General features: G+C 33.1%; 5 protein-coding genes across 5 annotated transcripts; 3 read left to right on the top strand and 2 right to left on the bottom strand.

The window, feature by feature from the left end:
* LOC104748898 (dormancy-associated protein 2-like) lies at positions 759–1,281 on the top strand. The gene has a single exon (XM_019229908.1). It carries the CDS (start codon positions 802–804, stop codon positions 1,279–1,281), a length of 480 nt encoding a protein of 159 aa, XP_019085453.1. The 5' UTR covers positions 759–801.
* LOC104718301 (senescence/dehydration-associated protein At4g35985, chloroplastic-like) lies at positions 1,973–4,039 on the bottom strand. The gene is made up of 5 exons (XM_010436024.2): positions 3,249–4,039; positions 3,048–3,157; positions 2,676–2,842; positions 2,495–2,579; positions 1,973–2,316 (listed from the first exon to the last, which is right to left on the bottom strand). Exons 1-5 carry the CDS (start codon positions 3,867–3,869, stop codon positions 2,163–2,165), a joined length of 1,137 nt encoding a protein of 378 aa, XP_010434326.1. The 5' UTR covers positions 3,870–4,039; the 3' UTR covers positions 1,973–2,162.
* Positions 7,945–8,414, top strand: LOC104718292. Its single transcript, XM_010436013.2, has one exon. It carries the CDS (start codon positions 7,992–7,994, stop codon positions 8,358–8,360), a length of 369 nt encoding a protein of 122 aa, XP_010434315.1. The 5' UTR covers positions 7,945–7,991; the 3' UTR covers positions 8,361–8,414.
* Positions 8,536–11,094, bottom strand: LOC104718283 (probable inactive linolenate hydroperoxide lyase). Its single transcript, XM_010436000.2, has 2 exons — positions 10,570–11,094; positions 8,536–9,684 (listed from the first exon to the last, which is right to left on the bottom strand). Exons 1-2 carry the CDS (start codon positions 10,945–10,947, stop codon positions 8,650–8,652), a joined length of 1,413 nt encoding a protein of 470 aa, XP_010434302.1. The 5' UTR covers positions 10,948–11,094; the 3' UTR covers positions 8,536–8,649.
* Positions 16,092–18,260, top strand: LOC104748889. Its single transcript, XM_019229905.1, has 4 exons — positions 16,092–16,539; positions 16,666–17,064; positions 17,122–17,205; positions 17,350–18,260. Exons 1-4 carry the CDS (start codon positions 16,092–16,094, stop codon positions 18,258–18,260), a joined length of 1,842 nt encoding a protein of 613 aa, XP_019085450.1.

The following is a 19,305-nucleotide window of genomic DNA, read 5'->3' as shown; positions in this document are numbered from 1 at the left end:
CCAAACAAAACCTGAGAAAACAAACCAATAAAACTACATTAAAAGAAGAGAGATCCGAACAACTATATCAAAGAATAACAGTAGATGTCCAAAGATCTAATAAAGGACATTATTATCACGAACAGATCTAAAAGAGCAAGTGTTAAGACCTAAAAAAATTCTGACATCAAATTTGAAATCGAAACAACAATCTAATAGCTAACACAAAATTGAAATTGAAATCAAAACAAAAATACAGAAACAAGCTTACACGATGGGAGAAAAAGACCTAAAAAATTTCAATTTATAACGGCGGAGGAGAGATTTGCTTTATAAGACCTAAAAATTCAATTGCTCAATACGATGGGAGAAGAAGAGACGAAGACGAAGACGATGGGAGAAACAATGATAACGGCGGAGGAGAGATCCGACCGGAGAAGGAGAGATGTCTCCGGAGAAGAAGAGACGAAGACGAAGACGAAGACGAAGACGAAGAAGGTCGACGGCGAAGGAAGGTATAATTATAAAACAAGGGCAAAAATGTCTTTAAAAAATAATGGAAGGGTATAATTAAAAATGATTATCAAAGAGGGTATTATTAAAAAGGGGTATCAAAGAAAGGGCATTAGTAACAAATTCTCTTAATTTATAGAGGTTTTACTGTATGTAGAGGGTTTTCCAAAAGCATCTCACCCCACCATAACAAATTCTTTTATTTCGTTTTAAGGTAACACAATTTAAGAAGCAAAGCTATAAGGTAGAACACGCATGTATGTTTAATGTTTTGATAACTTTTTTTTTTTTTTCTTTTGATGAAGGTGTATGTTTGATATTACCACCATGAGAATCACGAAGACTGGAGCACCCTTTGTTACCAATTATGCCGGGAAACACGCCGTCCTCCTAATCATCACTTTACTTCAATTCAAGTGTACCACTGTGGTTTCCAGAGGCGGCGCTCACGCTGGAGGTGGAGGCCATGCTCATGTAGGAGGAGGCCATGCTAGTGTGGGAGGTGGTCATGTTAGTGCAGGAGGAGGAGGCCATGCTAATGTAGGAGGTGGTCATGTTAGTGCAGGAGAAGGAGGCCATGCTAGTGTAGGAGGTGGCCATGCTACTGAAGAAGGAGGCCATGCTGTTGGAGGCGGTGGCGGCCATGGAGAAGAAGAAGGTGGACATGGGATCGGAAGAGGCGTCGGTATGGTTCATCGACCAGCGAAGAGGAACGGAGTCTCTGCACTAGTGACTCCCTTTGCCGATAGATTTGCAACTGCTTTCTTGATCATCGTTTTTTTTCTTTAACTAGATCGAGCTCAATTATATTTTCTTTGATATATTGAAATTTCAGGATTTGATGTTGGGTCAAAGAGTTTGGTAGGTTAAGTTTTTATATTTATTTTTACTTTTTAGTCATTTAGTTTCAACTTTCAAGAAGATATGTTTAAGTCTTTGTGTTGTTTAGACACACAGATGCACACTTTGGTAAAGAAAAGGGTTTTCTTTGGTTTTGAGGTTCAAGATTACATTCTTGCACATTTAGGTTTTTGTAATCTCCACCCACGAATCAATCCAAACACAAAAAAAAAAACATACGACATAACGACTCTGATGTTTAAGAATTAAGCCAGTTCTTGTGGCATCCCCAAGCTCTCACCCAACCTGTCCATGTTATAATCCTCACTTAATGTGAGACACGTACGCAAAGTATCAACGTAGATGCACACAAACACAAACAAATCGAGACTTAAATGAACTCACAACTTTAACTCTAAACAAGACAAAAAGGCCGGAGGTTCGGGTGGTTGAGGAGGGTCGCATGTGTAGAGAAGAAGAAGGATGATGGTTTGGCCTGGGAAGAGGTACGGTGACAAGGAACGGAGACACACTACTCTTACTCTTAAACTCCTTTTGCTAATGGATTTGCATCATTAGAGCTTAAAGTTGTCATTGATACTAATAAGAAATATGAATTTATGATATTGGCAAAGTAATAAGTTGTTTGATCATAAGTTTCAAGAAGATTTAACTTGTATCTAAAACACATGACGCACATTTGATAAAGTAAAGATTACACATTCGCACATTTTAGAATTTTATCATTATAATCTTATCTTTACCTTCCAAACTATTCCATACCCGAAAACATACATAACGCTGATCAATGATAAAAAATTGAACAAAGATCACTTTCGTGAAGCATTTTTTAGGATCCCCGATGTGACAGACGAGGAAGGAGAGAAAGCTTTGCGGATATTGAAGACATTCCAGGCAGTCCCGGCTGCGTGTCCCACCGTGCCTAGCACATCTCTCGTGGCATCCCCTGCGCTCTCACCCAACCTGTCCATGTTATAAACATCATTTATATGAGACATTCACACTAAATGTAAAACGTAGGCGCACATAAACGCAAACAAACCATCGAGACTAAATGAACTTACAGCTTTAAATCTAAACAATATCTTTTTGTTAACTATAGACGTAGACGCAAATTGAGGACTTTGAAAGTGAAACTTACTTCTCGCTAACCATTTTGGTAGTAGCCTTGGACGTAGCAGAAAGAGTTTGTCTCTCTGCAGCTTCAGCAGCGTCTAGTAGTTTATCTAAATTTTAAAAATCAAATTAAACTATTTTTAGTATTATCATTATAAAGATAATAAAGTGCCAGTCAGAAGCCAAAAACAATCAATTTAACTTACTAAGAGCATCAAGTGAAGCCAAAAGAACCTCCCCTGGAACCATTGAGAAAAAAGCTTTCCCTGGCTTAGACTTTACAACTGGACCCATCACCGAGCCACTCACCACTCCAACACCATTCAACATCGTCTTGCTCAATTTCTCGGTCGCTCTCGACAATCTCCTCACTCTATATATGTATTACCACCACAAAGATTATAGTTCATAAGAGATAAAGATACAAAGAACTAGAAATATACCCAATTTAGAACCGTACCAAAGCGATTAATACCATAATAATTTGGTAACTATTTTTCTAAAACTATGATTAGAACTAAAAACTAAATTGAACACCCTTATAAAAAACAATCATTCTTATGTGAATTATATCATACCGTTGAAGGTTCTTATTGATTTGATTCTTGTTTGTGGTTGCATTTTTTTGCGACGACTTACCACTCTTCTTCTCTGCCTTTGTAATCATAACCTCACCTCCTTTATGAACCTGTTCTCCCATAAAAAAACAAAACCCAAGATTCAGAATTTGAGATTAATCTATTATCCTGGGTGAAAAATTTAATGATTAATTTACAAACCTGATTAGTGTAAGCATTACTGCATTTAAACATCCCTCTAATGATTTGCCCTGTACCTCCTGCTATAGCTTTAGACACAACATTATTATAATCTTCAACCTTAGGCGCAAACTCTTTCCAATCAATTCCACTCTTAACACCCGTAGAAGAAGAAGATTTAGAAGACGAGGATGAAGAGAAACACGAGTTCTCTCTCAAGAAATCGTCTAACAACTCGACACTGTTCAAGAAAACGACGTCGTTTTCGTCGATGGGGAAGAAGGTGACGCCGTAGCTAAGCGGCTCTCCGTCTTTAACCGGCAACGTGAACAGGTAGTCACGTGAATCGAGTTTCACCACTGGCTCGTCTTTAATCACCGGCCATTGTAAGTCATTTCCAATCCTCACGACCATAGCTAAAGCCACACCGTTGTCAAAAACTTGAACAAGCTCGAAGTCTCCGGCGGCGAGCTCCACCGCTTCGGATCCGTCGATGAGATGAGCTCTGCATCCATCAATCTTTAGTAACACTTCATCACTCACTCTTCTGTTCGATGAGTACATGGCGTCTTCTTGTTCTTGTCCATTATACGAAGATTGTTTTGCTCCATTTCTTGAAGTCTTTGATCTGAAAAAACTCATTTTTACCTATCTTGAAGTTTCTTGTTACAGTCTCGAGATTGAATTGTGTGTTTTTTCTTCTTCTGATTTTATAAAAAGAATCTTATCGATTAAGTAAAAAACAAAAAGAGTTATGAATTAGACAGTGTTTTGCTTTCGGTGTTAATCGAGACACACTACTTTTCTAGGACCCCAACCATGTTCACATTTGTCTTAGTTATAAATAATAATATTGTTGCCGACATGTAATATGGTGTTGTCTGTCACTTGTTTATAAAACTTCACGAAGTTGATGTAAAAGTACAAGTTAAAACGGATGAAACATGAACTTAATGTAAAACAAGTTTCAAGTCCTAATGAACTATTCACAGTTTCAGCTAATCTCTATCATATATATGTACATGCACATTTTTATATTTTAGAGCATCAAAAAGAAGCCAAAAAGCAAAGAATGAAGACTTTCATGAGTATCATCATCTTCATTGTAGCTTTTCTCTCGATTAGTACAATCTCCTTAGCCAGGAACAGGCCTCTGGAAGATTGTATAAGAACAAATAAAGCAAGTTTTTAGTGGCTTTTTTACTTTATTATATAAGATAATACTAGAAGTAGACTCGCATCACAAGATAACTTTATAATAATTTTAACATATTTTAGACTTATTAAAATATTTAAAATTTTATATTTTTTTGTTTCGATAAATTATCTTATGTTTGTTATTTGTTTTGTTTTTTAAATAAGTATTCTCAGTCCCTTAAAATGAATGATTATTAAACATTAAACTGATTTTTTGTTAATATGAAAGGTTATTTTAAAATATTTAGTCTGTATCCCATAATATATAGAACTCTTCATGTTTTGATGTACAATCAAGATGTACAAACATTTTTAATGTTGGGAAAAAGAACATTGACTACCTATAAAATAAAATGCGGCTGAGCATGGATATTATGTATTAGTTTATCCGCTTTTAACATAATCTATAAAACATCAATATCTTCTAAAACCATACACATCCAAGAAAGACAAGACAATAGCTTGAATTTCTCAAATAGTCTCTTCTTGAGCCGAAACTCATGCTCTTCCTTCATTCTCTGTGTAATTAATTTCATTAATTAGATAACTAAATGTGGCATAAATAATTTTGATATTTATATATTACCATCATGCTTCACAGATGCTTAAAAAATTTTATTATTATAATTTGAACGTTTTAGCAATAGAATATTTTAATTTTATAATAAATTATACAAATGACTTCAAATGCATTTGAGTTCTAGAAGTATAATTTTTGTGTTTCTTGCTTAATTGTATTTGGAAAAGAAAGTTCTCTGTTAGATATTTCTATATTTTTATCACGTACTTTATATCTATTGAACATACTAAATGCAAACTGAATTTTAGTTTAGAATTGAGTAAATAAATGTTAATAATATATATATATTAATATATTATTATATCAAATAAAATTTGCTTTTTTGTGTTATACTTTTCTGTTAATATATATGTTGTATTATACTCAAAATGACCAACGAAAAAGAATAAAAACATATCATCTTATTATCAAGTTACCTTTTTAGTGTTAACTGCATAACCTAAAAGAAAATAAAATAATTGTTCACCAGATAATTTTTTTTCTTTTTAAAATCATGTGATGGATGGAAGAAGAGGTAACTCAAATCTTTCTAATTCTCCAAGACATTGTTTTTTTCTCTCTTTCCCTCCGTCTCTCTCTCTCTAGAATGCAATTGGGATTAGCTTAGGGTGATCTTTGGATCTTTTGACTTGATAAACATGTGGTAGAGGTGAGTCTTGTTAAATGCGTATTGATGAATCTTGCACACATGGTCAAATCCTATTGCCTTGCTCTGCTTGCAGGTAAGCACTATCATCACATCATCAACAATCGATCATGGCTAAGAAAAATAACGGAACATATGAGAAGAGAAAATAAGTGCATACATATATAATCCAAACAATAATGTTGTAAAAAGAAATTAGATGTTGATTATATTTTAAGAAAATAATCAAGACTAAATTGTGTAAAAAAATAAAACCTGAATTTGGAAGAATGACATGGCTTTGAAAACCCATATCATGAGATATATATCACCTAGACGTCCAAATCTTCCTCGTCTCTAAACCCTACCATCACAAAACCTTTCTTATTATAAGTCACAAGTTATAAATAAAATAAAGGACCAGGAAAATGATTATCGGAAAGAAAGTTATAAATACATACAAACACAGTTGTAACGTTAAGGAACACATTTAGAGTAGTAGTATTCAAAACAGTTAATATTTGTTTAAACTCATTTTCATGGGTAATACATACAAAGACACTTGTATAAATATAGCATGGGTAATAAGTAACATAAATATTGTGACTAAGAAATAAAATCTATTAGAGTTTATGAATTATGATCTATAAGTTAAAACTAACATTTTTATATTACAAATTTATCAAATGGATCAAAAAAAAACAAATTACAATTTTAATATACAAAATAGGCATTTGAAACAACATTTACCAACATTTACAAGTGGGAATATGTTATGTTCCTAAGACATTTTTCATCTAACTCTTTCTAATGAATAATCACATTTCACATGTTGACTTCTATATATGCTCCAAAATTTTGACTCAACTTATTTATTTCAAAACCTACCAATATCACATAAAGAAAAAAAGTTAAATATTACAAAATTTAGAGATTATGTGAGAGGTACAATATGATGTTTGATGAAGATTTTTTCTAGCTATTTATAGATAAATTTGTAGTAGTATGAGAGGTTTTTCAGTTTTTTTTTTGTCAAATATCATGGGAGTTATGGTTAATTTCAAAGAATAAATATACCATAGGTTTTGTCTGTGTTTTTTTTATATAAAACACAAATTGTATTGCAATTAATACATTAAAGTGTATTCATATGATGAAATATTTGTTTCTAAAGTTTTTCAAACATCATGGGAGTTACATTCTAAATAATTAATATGCAATAAATTGTGCTAATGATTACTCTTAAAAACAAATATCATATTGTTTTATATCTTGAAATTATTTTAAAATAAATTGATTTGATCTTTTGGCACAAAAATTGTGAAACAAATATTATAATTTTTTGTCAACAAATAATTATTATAATATTATAATATTTTTTATAGCTTGAAATTAGTAAAGAATTTAATAACCATCACATTATATTTTTCCAAAATTATGATATTAATATTTAAATCTTTAATTATCATAAATTTATTTTGTCCAAATTATAATATTAATTTTTAATTCTTTCTTATCTGCAAAATTATAATGTAATGGTAATTATATAAAATATTGATAAATGATACCTAAGGGAAATTATAATTTTATGGTAATTATATAAAATATTGATAAATGATATCTATATATAATTACTAAAAGGACATTGCATAAATGTCAATATATTTTTTAGTACAGAAATATCATTTAAATTTATTTAATCATCACATTATATTTTTCCAAAATTATGATATTAATATTTAAATCTTTAATTATCATAAATTTATTTTGTCCAAAATTATAATATTAATTTTTAATTCTTTCTTATCTGCAAAATTATAATGTAATGGTAATTATATAAAATATTGATAAATGATACCTAAGGGAAATTATAATTTTATGGTAATTATATAAAATATTGATAAATGATATCTATATATAATTATTAAAAGGACATTGCATAAATGTTAATATATTTTTTAGTACAGAAAAATTATTTAAATTTAGTGAATATGAAAAATTATGTATGTAATTTTGAGAAAAATGAATTAAAAAAATTAATAATTAAGAAGTGAGACAGGTGTTGAAAATATATGTTGCCAAATGTTGTTGTGTTATGTAAAGTTAGGAGAAAACCTTCTCATATTATATAAAATTATTGCCGACATGTAATATGTGTTGCCACTTGTTAATAAAACGTCATGAAGTTAATGTAAAGCAATAAAAGTACAAGTTAAAACGGATGAAACATGAAGTTAATGTAAAACAAGTTTCAAGTCTTAATTAACAATTTACAGTTTCAGCCTCTCAGCTAATCTCTATTATATATATGCAATTCTCATTTTTCTCTTAGAACATCAAAGCGAAGCCAAAAAAGCAAATAATGAAGACTTCCATGAGCATCGTCATCATTTTCTTTGTAACTTTCCTCTCGATTATAACAATCTCATTAGCCAAGCAGAGCCCTCTAGAAGATTGCATAAGAAGAAATATAGCACGATCGCTCCCTCCTTCCCCTATGAATAAGCCCAAAACTCCTCCTTCCGACGCTATGGAAGACAATATCTGTAGAGATGAAGGACGCATCATTGTGTACTACGTGAAAGTGAATGGAAAGTTCCCACAATACTACGTCAAGGCATTGTGCAATGTATTCGGAGACGACGATGGGAAGGTGAAGCAATACGTTCTTGAGAAATGGTTAAACCATTCAAAGAAGCTCATCGATAGCTTATCTTGTGCTTCTCTATAAATAATAAAATGTTCTCTTTTATTTTCTAATGATTTTGTTGGATTGGATTAATTAAATTTTAACGAAGCAAACTTTGTTTCCAAACCAATCAAATCACGCTATGTTACAACTTTGTTTTCTTTTCATTCAATTAAAAGTCTACAAAATCACAAAACATTTATAAAAATGATACATCAATAAATAAATTTGTAAAAATAAAATATGTTCGGATTATTTTGAGGTCTACACTCCAAAAATATAAAACATTTGAAGATTAATTGACATAACAACCACAAATGAATCTCTCCACTTACGTAGCTCTCACAACAGATTTAATTGAACCGGAATCACCGGTAATCGAATCGTACCGGAGAAATAAATCGGCAACGATCAAGCTGGCCGTGAGAGTGACCATGTCCTTAGCTGCACACTGTTTATTCGCGGCGCTAGGCGTACCGGTTTGTGGACCGTTAGACCAGTAAAGATAATCAAGCAACTCAGACCCGGTCTGACCAATATACCGGTCCGGTTTAAATTCATCCGGTTCGTCAAAAACATTACCGTCTCTCATCACCATTGGCTGATAGCCACAGAGAAGCTCACCTTTCTTAACCTCAAAAACCGAATCGTGTGAGCTTATCTGAAAATCTTTCCTCGCACGTGCAAACTGCAACGGAACCGGAGGACTAAAACGCAGCGTCTCGTAGACCACAGACTTAACCAGCTCCATTTCGTTAACCGTCTTGTAATCAAGATCCGACCCGGATCCGCAAACTCTCCTGACTTCGGATCTAACCCTCTCCTGTAAACCGGAGTCGTCGGTGATTCTCCCGATCAAAGAAGGTAAAAAGACTGAAAAGCCCCCGTAAGCGTTAAAACCCATCACGAATAAAAGATTGTGAATAGCCTCCTCTCGGGTCAACCCGAAGTCTTCTTGACCGCACCGGATACAATCTCCGGCGTTCTCGTCGATAAAATCGTAGAGTTTCTTGTAGTTTCCGGCGATTATTTGGGAAGGGTAAGCCCAAGTATGGAGGAGAATCTCCTCGAGAGGCTGAGGAAGGATGCCGAGTTTAGTAGTTGGGATGACTTGTAACGCAAGCCAAGTATTGAGTGTTTTCCAACCGTTCTCAGCTATGTCCGGCGAAACGGAAACGTCAACGCCGGCGAGAGAGGCGCAGAGGAAACTGAAGATGCAACGTTGGAGTGGGAAGACATATGAAGCGGCGCCGTTTTTGGATATCTCTGATTCGACTGTTCCCCAGAAAGTGTTTAGGTTTGAACGAAGCTCTTGTAACCATACCTTTGAGCTTCGTTTTAGTGTTTCCATCGCGAAATTTTTTAACTGAGTGTAAAAATACATGTAAGACGTTAACACCATAAATATATAGTTAAATACATGTGAATAAATAAATAATATATTATATGTTCAATTGTGAATAAGAAAACAAAATTTATACTGTTCATCGATTACATAATCTTAAGTTGTTTTAAGGAATGGTGGAAAACGCCAAACTTAAACTGTTTCTTCTGTATGTAAAACGTTACAAGATAAAAGCTGTTTCTTGTATTTGTCTTTCTATTATTTACACATTTTAGTTGTTTTATTTTTAACAGCGCACATTTTAGTTGGTTTCCCTCTCTTTTATATTGACAAAGACACCGTATACATTTGTTTCTACTCTGCTAAGCTTGTAACATATAGTATTTGTGCATACCTTTTTTTTTTGTTGAGGTTTTATTAATGATAACTAGTTAAATTAGGTTTTGATATAAAAAAAAAAAAAAAACTAGTTAGGTTAGGTTCGATTAGTTTTGAAACTAATTTAAAAATGGTTTCTAAAAAATTTACATCTCTTCAATTACGACGGTGGATCTTAAAATTATACATCTCTTACGTGTAAATCTATAATCTTTGTCAAATAGAGTATTGGGGTTAATTTTTTTATTTTTGTGTAAATCTATAATCTCTGTCAAATAGAGTATTGGGGATTTGGGGTTATATATATTGGAAAAGACTCTTGTGGTTAATTAGAGATGAGAAGAGCTATATTAATCTTCTCCACTGTCGATAGTTCTCAAATCTAATTAGTATTATTTAAAAGCTCCCACAATCAACCAATTAGAGTACTAAATTATCTATATATATAGATCGTTACTTTATTTGCTACCTTACTAATTACTTATATACACATATGTTTAATAGTAGTAAAGCAACGTTTGTACGAACCTTGGCATGCTTTGGCTCGGTGGTGTCGAGATAAACTCCAACTCGAAGGCCGCCGTAGAACTCGAGACTAGGCCGGAAGTCTCCGATAAGAACATCTCTTTTATCAACTAGATCCATATCAAAGAGATGGCTAAAAGACTTGACGTCGAGGACGGCAACGATGTTAGGGTTAACGTTGCCGAAGAAAGGAAACGTCGGAGGAATGTTTGTACGGAACACTGTGCTCTTGTACTTCTCTGCCCTTGTCCGGAAAAACTTATCGGGCCCTTGGAACCAGAAGTAATCTAAACGGTCCGATAATGGTCCAACCAACGGCCAACCGTACGATCCCGGTATTGTACGGAGGGGAAGCTGCGACGGGGACGGTGGTGACAACATCTTTAACTTGAGCTTATAATTTTTTTAGAAATTATCTCGTCGTGTTCTATTTCTATGCGGTTGTAGATGTATCTTGGGAGATATAAATAAAAAGAGATAACATGTAGTTATATTTCTGTATACCATTACCAGATGGAATACGTGCATTATTTGTGGACTCTTACGTAAATAACTTTTGTTTATTTATTTTGATCTGTATTATATATTGTTTCTGTTGTGTATAATATTTGACTCTTTTTCATTGTATATTTGAATTTCATTACTATTAAACATCATTCATTATATTTCCGTAGAAAATTATATGTTCTTTATAAAATATGGACTCTATTTCCAAAACGGATGGGAAAACCATAGTATGTATAAAATGGCTTACAGCCAAAAACAAACCTAAATTATATTTGGAGAAGAAAATGGAAACTGAGTCAAGTTTACAGCCAAATGGCTTAATCCAAACAATAAATTAATATATCATATATATATAGGATGAATTGTTTTAAAGTTTTATACTATTCTAGTTGAAATTTTAATGGTTTTTTTTAGTTAGAGTATAATAACACTATTACTCAAAGAAGTAAATTGAATTTGGATGTGAATATACATTATGTGAATGTGAAAAAGTAGAAGGAAGTTTTCTCTCGTTTTATTTTATTAATGTTAAAAAAAATAAAAATTATGTGTCACATTGTATAAGAGGCTAGAGAGTGACGTTCATGTGTTACGTACATACAAAGTTGTCTTTTATTTTTCAACAAAAAAAAAGTTGTCTTTTATTCTTTGTTTCATTTACGTCTACGTTTACGCAAAAAAAAAGTATATATATATATATGTGTGTGTGTCTTTATTCCGAAATAAATGTTATTTTAAATATTTCAGCAACATATTTAAATGTTAATCGGCGTTTGTATTTAAATTTTATAATACACTTGATAAAAGAAATTCTTATTCTTTCAAAAATGTGAATTATTTCATTGATTCAAAGCAAATGCAAACATAGCAAGTAGTGAGCGTGAACAATCGCGTAACCATTGATAGTTTGATACAACGCGATGATGATTATGGCCTCCGTTCACCGTTGTTTCAAAAAACAAGCTTATGCATGCATATACATTAAGGGGAGGTGTTAACATTAAGATAGTCTTCATTTCTAGGACAAAACGTTTTTAAAGTGTATTTTTCATAAAATATTTCTCAAAGCACGATCGCGCAGACAAAATGAAAAGTTCTTATTTTTTCTTGCGCATGACAATATGACATATATGATATATGTTTGTATTATATAATTAATGAACTATTTTTTTAAATACTTTTATGTTGAGAGTTCATTTAGAAAATTCTAAAACATTTTATATTTTTGTATTTGGGGTACTACTTGACCAAACTCTGAAGTGTGATTATAAATATATCAAAAAACCTTGACATATGAGCTTGACTGCTGTATGAAGAAAATCAAACTCCAAACTGTGATTACGTTTTCTTTTTTGCTAGGCAGAGGCCTGAATCAGTATGGTTAAAAATCATATATGTGTATAATTCATAAAACTCACGATTCAGAGTTATGGATTTATGGTTAAAAAATTTTGGACTAAATATAAATGATTTAAATTTTTGTAACCTTTAGAAATCACTAAAGTATATGGTAGTAGATTATAAGAACATCAAATGGGAAAAATAACTTCTATGACAATGATCAAAATTGACCAATTTTTTTTTCTTAGAGGGAACAAATTTTGTATTAAATTATCATTTTATTCAATGTCCAACTTTCCAAACTCCATACTCAAGATAAAAGTTGGTACTCAAAAAAAAGGTCGGGACCCTAACAATAAAAAGAAAGTTAAGACTTAAGACTAACTATTGGAAAAATTGATGGAGGCCAAAGCCATATATGTCCTTATTCAATTTGTCGGCGAGTTGTTTTAACTCTGTGTCGAATCTTTTCTAGGTACCACATGATTGAAGTTTGTGGCCATGCTACGTACGTTACCATGAAGATCTCTATCTTGTTTGGTTTGATTAAATTAAGGTATCAAGAAGATTTTTCTTAAAAAATCAGTGTGTGGACGAGAATCAAAAGATCGATAAAACACGTGTCTATCTAACTTATAACCACCGCTTCTGTCCAAAAAAGAAAGAAAGAAACGCCATGTTACCACCGCATGATGAAGAAATATCAATATTGGTTACACTATATGATTGTATTGTTTCAGATGTGACGTTAAAAAACCCCCGTTCTTTGAAATGTAAAACAACGTAATATGAATGATTGACTAGTGAAAACAATTTCTACTTCTCTCGATGAGAACTTTGCTTTCACGACTCCAAAGACATGAGAATCTACGTTTCTAGAATATGAGCAAAGGGATGAGATCTAATTTCAATAAGCTAATAACTGAGAGAGAAGACTGAGGAAGGTTCTCGCACCTACAAAACCCCCCAAAAACATTAACATATGATATGGTCCCAAGTAAGTGATAAATTCTTCACCTACATTTTTGTACTCACGTTATAATTGGTCCCGAGACACCATACCTTATGATAACAGCATTTAAAGGGACTTCACATTATGGAATTCACAACAGGAGGAGTAAATAATATATTGAATATTTCGAGGTGGCAACTTATACAACCAGAGACGAGAAAATCCGATTCTATATAGCATTGCTCAGGATAACGGATTTTAATCTCTATAGCCCCTTTTCCTTCATATCTAATTTGAAAAACCCCCACTTATTCTTACTACTTCTTCCTTTTCTAATATTATTAAAATCCAACTCTACCCTTCTTATATTATATTATAAATTTAAATCTAAAAGAAAGAAATAAAAATAACTAATATAATAAACATTTTCTCTTCTCTCTAAAAGAAAAAAATGCGAGGTTTGTAAAAAATTTAGAAATTGCAGATATGGGACAATTGGGACCATTGGATACAATTATGTAGAAAATTACAGATACAAAAATTTGGTGCAACTGAGATAAATGAGTGCAACTATGTTGATGGATTGCTACAGAAAAATATAAAATTATAGACATTTTTTCTTCTCTTTTCTTTGCAGTTGACAATGAAAATACTGTGAAACTTATCTGTTATGTTTCGTACAACTAAGTTTTAACAGATACAACTCTAATTAATTTGTACAAATTTGAGTTGTTTTGTCTTGGTACAACTAAATACAACTGGTACAACTATATTATATTGCCTTACTTAATTTGAAAACTTTTATTAAATTAGAAAACTTAGAACCAAAATATATAAACTTAGTCTTTTAAGATTACATTGTATATAACAACCACACAATTTTAACTACTTTACATGTAAAAAAGAAATCTAAATCATAGAAATCCAAATTCTTACATAGACAACCTTAGTCTTTTAAAGGTACTTTATATATAACAACCACAAATTATGAGAATTAAGAAATAAGGATGGTTTCAAACATTTAAATACAAGATAACATAGTAAATGTATTCTGATGACGTAATATCATAAATACAACAAATTTTTTTTGATTTAGAGTAAAGAATAACTAATTTTTGTGGTTTATAGAACAAAGAACAACTATGTTCATTTTTGTACAACTATGTACAACTGAACAACTATATGACTTTTTGCTGGGGCAAAATATTAATTTTACACATGTCAGTTCTTTGACGGCGCCAGATGTCCTGTCTCAATGTGGACTTCTGACGGTGAAAAAATTAAACACAGAATACATAGTTGTGCTTAGATTTACTCAGTTATACCAAAATAATTGTCAAATGAGACATATTTTAACAATTTTTTCAAAGACATAGTTGTACTTAGATTTACTCGGTTGTACCAAAATACTTCATTGTTAAATAACCCAGAACATAGTTGTCCCTATAAATTCCAGTTGTACCTAAAAATACTAGTTGCATAAACACAAAAGACAAATATCACTTTTTTTTCCCCAATCGTGAAAGGAGTAGTGATAAACTTTGACGGACAAAGCATCATCTTCTCTCTTGGAGCTTCATGTTCTCTTTTACCATCATCATAGCAGATTCGCCTACTTGATTTTCCATGATATCAGAGTCGAAGAAGAAGAAGATGAGAAGAAGATGAGGAGAAGAAGATGAGAAGAAAAAGAAAAAGAAGATGAGAAGATTCACTTGATTCAGATTCACCGGAGTCGAAGAAGAAGAAGACGAGAATACAAAAAGAGAATAAAGAAATTAGTTGATTAAGATCCAAAGTGGATATGGATAATCCAAAGCTAATATGGGTCTAGATCCAAAATAAGGTTAGATCTGTAAATATATCAAAAATCCTAAATTTATTTGTCTTTTACTAATTATTTTAATAAAAATAAACATTTAAATACATGTATTTTTATTAGGGGGCTAAATAGAATGAAAATAGAGATGAAGGGGTCCGAGAGATTAAAGTCCGGATAAGACTTGATTATGGAGTAATCGTCTCAGAAGTCCTTAAAAAATTTGACAAATCTCCTATCTCCCTCTCTATTCTTCATACCCTCACCTTCTTCAATAATACTCGATGAGACGATTTTACCCTTTTTATTTTACTGAATTAGATTAAATTTTTTAAATAAAAAAACAAAAACTCTCAAACCCAGCTTCTTTCGACCCGAGAAACTCACCCGACCTCTCTCAACCCAGCCGCCGATGATTCTTCCGTCGTTGGAGCTCCTACTGTTGTCGTTCTTCACCAAATCAAGTTGCATCAAGTTGTTCTTCAAAATGCAGGTGCGTTACTTCACTTTAGAGTTGCTTTTGGTTGAATTTGTTTTTGATTTGTAAATATAGAAATTCAATTGGATTTAGATCGAAGAAAGCTTAGCACATTGGGTGTTTTACAAAGGTTTATGGGTCGATTGAGCTATCTATTAGATAAGAAAGAGATTTGGCTTTCGATTTCAGTGAATTAACTCGATTAGAACTCGTCTACCATTCGATTCGATTTTGATAGGAGAGAGAAGGTGGTGAAACTGGTAATACTGGCATTTTTAGTAAAACTAGTAAAACTAGTAGTTGTACTAATTATGATTTTTTTATATTGGTTGGTTTGGCAGGATACAATATGCGAGAACGTCAGCCTACATTTTAAATATGAAGGACGCATGTATAGTATAATGTTTAAGAGGAATATAACATTGTTGATGTTAAAAGCAAGGATACAGAGGAAGCTTGGGTTTGTTGAAAGTAACGTTCAGTTGCAGCTGAGCTACAAGCCACTACTGGTAGAAACATTGGAGCATTGTGAGCTTAATGATGATGAGAATGTTAATATTTATCTAGACTCCGTTAATTATGAGAAGCGAAGATGTATGTTGTTTGTGAATGTCATCCCTTCTGAGCCTCAGCCTGAGCAAGTTCCCATAGTGCCCATAGTGCCCACAGTGCCCACAGTGCCCATAGGGGACCAAAGTTCTGTTGGTATGAACTATGAAAACCAACATGCGAAGGATGGTGAAATCGGACCTAACGCCATTGTTGTCTACGTAGGCAAAGAAAAGGCTGTAGAGGGTGATTCTAATAAAGAGGGTGAAGCTGAATCACGTGATGAAGGTGATGAATATACTGAGCCACGCCCTGTTGTAGAACCGTGTAAGTATATTGAACCATGGGATGACGGTTTGGATCTGACTAAACTTCAAGAATTTCCAAACAAGAAGGCATTGCAAGATGTGGTGGATAGAGCTTCATTCGCTAACTGTTTTAGTTTTGAAATAGTAAAGTCGGACAAGGTGCGTTATGTGGTCAAATGTCCTAAAGAAGGATGTAACTGGGGTTTACGAGGTGGTAGGATTCGAGATACAGATATTTTCTCGATTAGAAGGCACAACAAGATGCATACATGCTCTCGGGCTAGTCAAAGTTCAAGCAACAGTAAGAGACAAGGCACTCCAAAATTAGTTGCTTCTCTTTTACATGGTGATTATCCAGGGCAAATGGAAACTCCACCTCCGAAAATTATCATGGATCTTGTCAAGACAAAATTAGGTGTTGATATATCATATTCCACGGCGTTGAGAGGGAAAAATCAAGCTGTTACTGATTTGAAAGGTAGCCCAGAAGAAAGCTACAAGATGCTGCGATGTTATCTGCACATGTTAGAGAAGGTTAATCATGGTACAAGATCATATGTGCATTGCAATGAGAATAATAAATTCATGTACTTGTTCATAGCTTTGGGAGCTAGCATTGAAGGATTTAAAGTCATGAGGAAAGTTATAACTATGGATGCAACTTTTCTAAAGAACGGATATAAGGGTGTTCTTGTTTTTGCGTCGGCTCAAGATCCTAACCGTCACCATTATCCCTTGGCGTTTGGTGTTCTTGATGGTGAGAATGATGCAAGTTGGAATTGGTTTTTGGAGATGTTGAAAACCGTTGTTGGGGATTCTTCTGAAATAGTATTTATGACTGACAGAAATACAAGTCTCATAAAAGCTATAGCTAATGTGTATCCTCTGGCTCATCATGGTTTTTGTATATGGCATTTATCCCAAAATGTGAAAGGTTATGCTCGTAACGTGAACAAAGACGTTGTTGCATGGAGATTCATGGAGTGTAGTAGGTTTTACACAGTGGCTGAGTTCAACATTGCTTACGCATCTTTTACGACAAGATATCCTTCTGCTGCCAAGTATCTTGAAGAATCTACCCAGAAAGAAAGATGGGCACGATGTGTTTTTCCAGGAGATAGATACAACCTAGACACAAGCAACTGTGTTGAATCGTTGAACAGTGTATTCAAAGATGCAAGGAGGTACTCCTTGATACCCATGCTTGATGCAATACTTAAAAAATTCTCTGAATGGTTTAATGAACATCGAAAAGATGCTGTGTCTGGATCAGTCGCAAATAAATTGGTGCCTTTAGTGGAGAACTACTTACATGATTTATGGGCAACTGCTGAGAAACTAAAGGTGATAGAGCTAAATGGTTTCGAGCTTGAATACAATGTCATTGACAGTGACGGAAAGCCTTATTTGGTGAAGTTGCGATTGAGAAGTTGCAGTTGTAGGTTTTTCGATATACAAAAGTATCCTTGTGTGCATGCATTGGCGTCTTTCATTACATACCAAAAATATGGAGGTAAGGATTTCGAGTTACATGAGTTGTGTTCTAAGTATTATTGGACGGAGCTGTGGGCAATTGCATATTGCAGGACAATTTATTTAGTACCTGATAAGTCTCGATGGGATGTCCTAGATGACGTCCAAGATATGGAGATCATACCTCCGAGTCGGAAAATAAGAGGGGGAAGAAAGAAAACAAAAAGGTATGCATCTGCTGGGGAAAAACGACCAAAAACGACCTAGGACGCAGAATAAAAGGCGCCGGAGACATGGACTCCAATGGTTGTTATTTGGAGATAATGTTCATGTTTGATTCACCTCTTCATGTATCAATTGTGTTTGGTTTGAAACTTAATTTGAAACTTAATTTGAAGTCTATTAATATTTTCTTCTTTCAAAATATGTGTATATGAGAGAGTAGAACTGGCAGAACTGGCAGAACTAAGATAAAACTGGTAAAAATAATAAAATTGGTACTACCTAAAATCAATACATATTGTATAATACATATTGTATAGTATAAATGTTCTACATAGGTTTCTACTATAAATGAATAATTTTCGAAAATATACCAATTTTAATTTATTTATTGAAGAATCTCAACAAGTGTTTCCTTACACTTTTAATGTCACTTTGTAAATAATTACCAAGTAAGCATGAAAAAAGTTATAGAATTATAAGTTTTAACTTATGAAGTTGCAAAAAGTTTGTAATTGTATGTTAGTTAAGTTTAATCAACTGTAAAACTAAAAAAAGTAATGTTAAGGTTTAGTAAAACTAATTAAACTGAGAAACCTCTAAAGTACAACTATTTGCAAGTTTAGTGCAACCACATTACTCGGTAAAATTGTGTGTGAACACGCAGTGTGAACGCACACATCTTTTACACGTGGCCAGAATTTCGTTTTCTCTTTCTTTTTTGACGACAGCATGAAGTTTTATTTTTTTATCTATCTTCACTCACGCTCATTCTCAGTCATTCATTCATTTTCTTCTTCGAAACCTAAAGTACACCGAGTTCTCCTTCTCTCATCTTCAAAGTCGAAGATCCAGATCCTAGATCTATTTCTCTCCTTCTCAAACTATGGAACAATTTGAGGCCGACCAATACTATGCTGATCAGAAGAGGGCGAGGAAGTTACAAGCATGGCGAGAAGCCATAGCCGATGGTGATTTTGACATGCCTCTAATTTGCCCATGTGGCAAACGAATCGTCAATGAGATCTCTCCAACAGAAACAGAGAAAAAGAGATGGTTTACTTGCGTTAAGTATAAGGTAAATTAAATT

The sequence above is a fragment of the Camelina sativa genome, chromosome 2 (genome assembly GCF_000633955.1).
Source record: "Camelina sativa cultivar DH55 chromosome 2, Cs, whole genome shotgun sequence".
Taxonomy (NCBI): Eukaryota; Viridiplantae; Streptophyta; class Magnoliopsida; order Brassicales; family Brassicaceae; genus Camelina; species Camelina sativa.
Note: the sequence above shows the minus strand (reverse complement) of the source record. Positions and strands in the feature narration are given on the sequence as shown.

Coding starts and splice junctions, on each gene's coding strand:
- LOC104748889 (XM_019229905.1), top strand. CDS start 16,092: ATGTTAAAAGCAAGGATACAGAGGAAGCTTGGGTTTGTTGAAAGTAAC. Junction 16,540..16,665: donor ACGCCCTGTTGTAGAACCGT/GTAAGTATATTG, acceptor GTTTTGAAATAG/TAAAGTCGGACAAGGTGCGT. Junction 17,065..17,121: donor GTTAGAGAAGGTTAATCATG/GTACAAGATCAT, acceptor ACTTGTTCATAG/CTTTGGGAGCTAGCATTGAA.
- LOC104718301 (XM_010436024.2), bottom strand. CDS start 3,869: ATGAGTTTTTTCAGATCAAAGACTTCAAGAAATGGAGCAAAACAATCT. Junction 2,580..2,675: donor GGCTTCACTTGATGCTCTTA/GTAAGTTAAATT, acceptor TTTAAAATTTAG/ATAAACTACTAGACGCTGCT. Junction 2,317..2,494: donor ACCAAAATGGTTAGCGAGAA/GTAAGTTTCACT, acceptor TAACATGGACAG/GTTGGGTGAGAGCGCAGGGG.
- LOC104718283 (XM_010436000.2), bottom strand. CDS start 10,947: ATGTTGTCACCACCGTCCCCGTCGCAGCTTCCCCTCCGTACAATACCG. Junction 9,685..10,569: donor CCGAGCCAAAGCATGCCAAG/GTTCGTACAAAC, acceptor TTTTACACTCAG/TTAAAAAATTTCGCGATGGA.
- LOC104718292 (XM_010436013.2), top strand. CDS start 7,992: ATGAAGACTTCCATGAGCATCGTCATCATTTTCTTTGTAACTTTCCTC.
- LOC104748898 (XM_019229908.1), top strand. CDS start 802: ATGTTTGATATTACCACCATGAGAATCACGAAGACTGGAGCACCCTTT.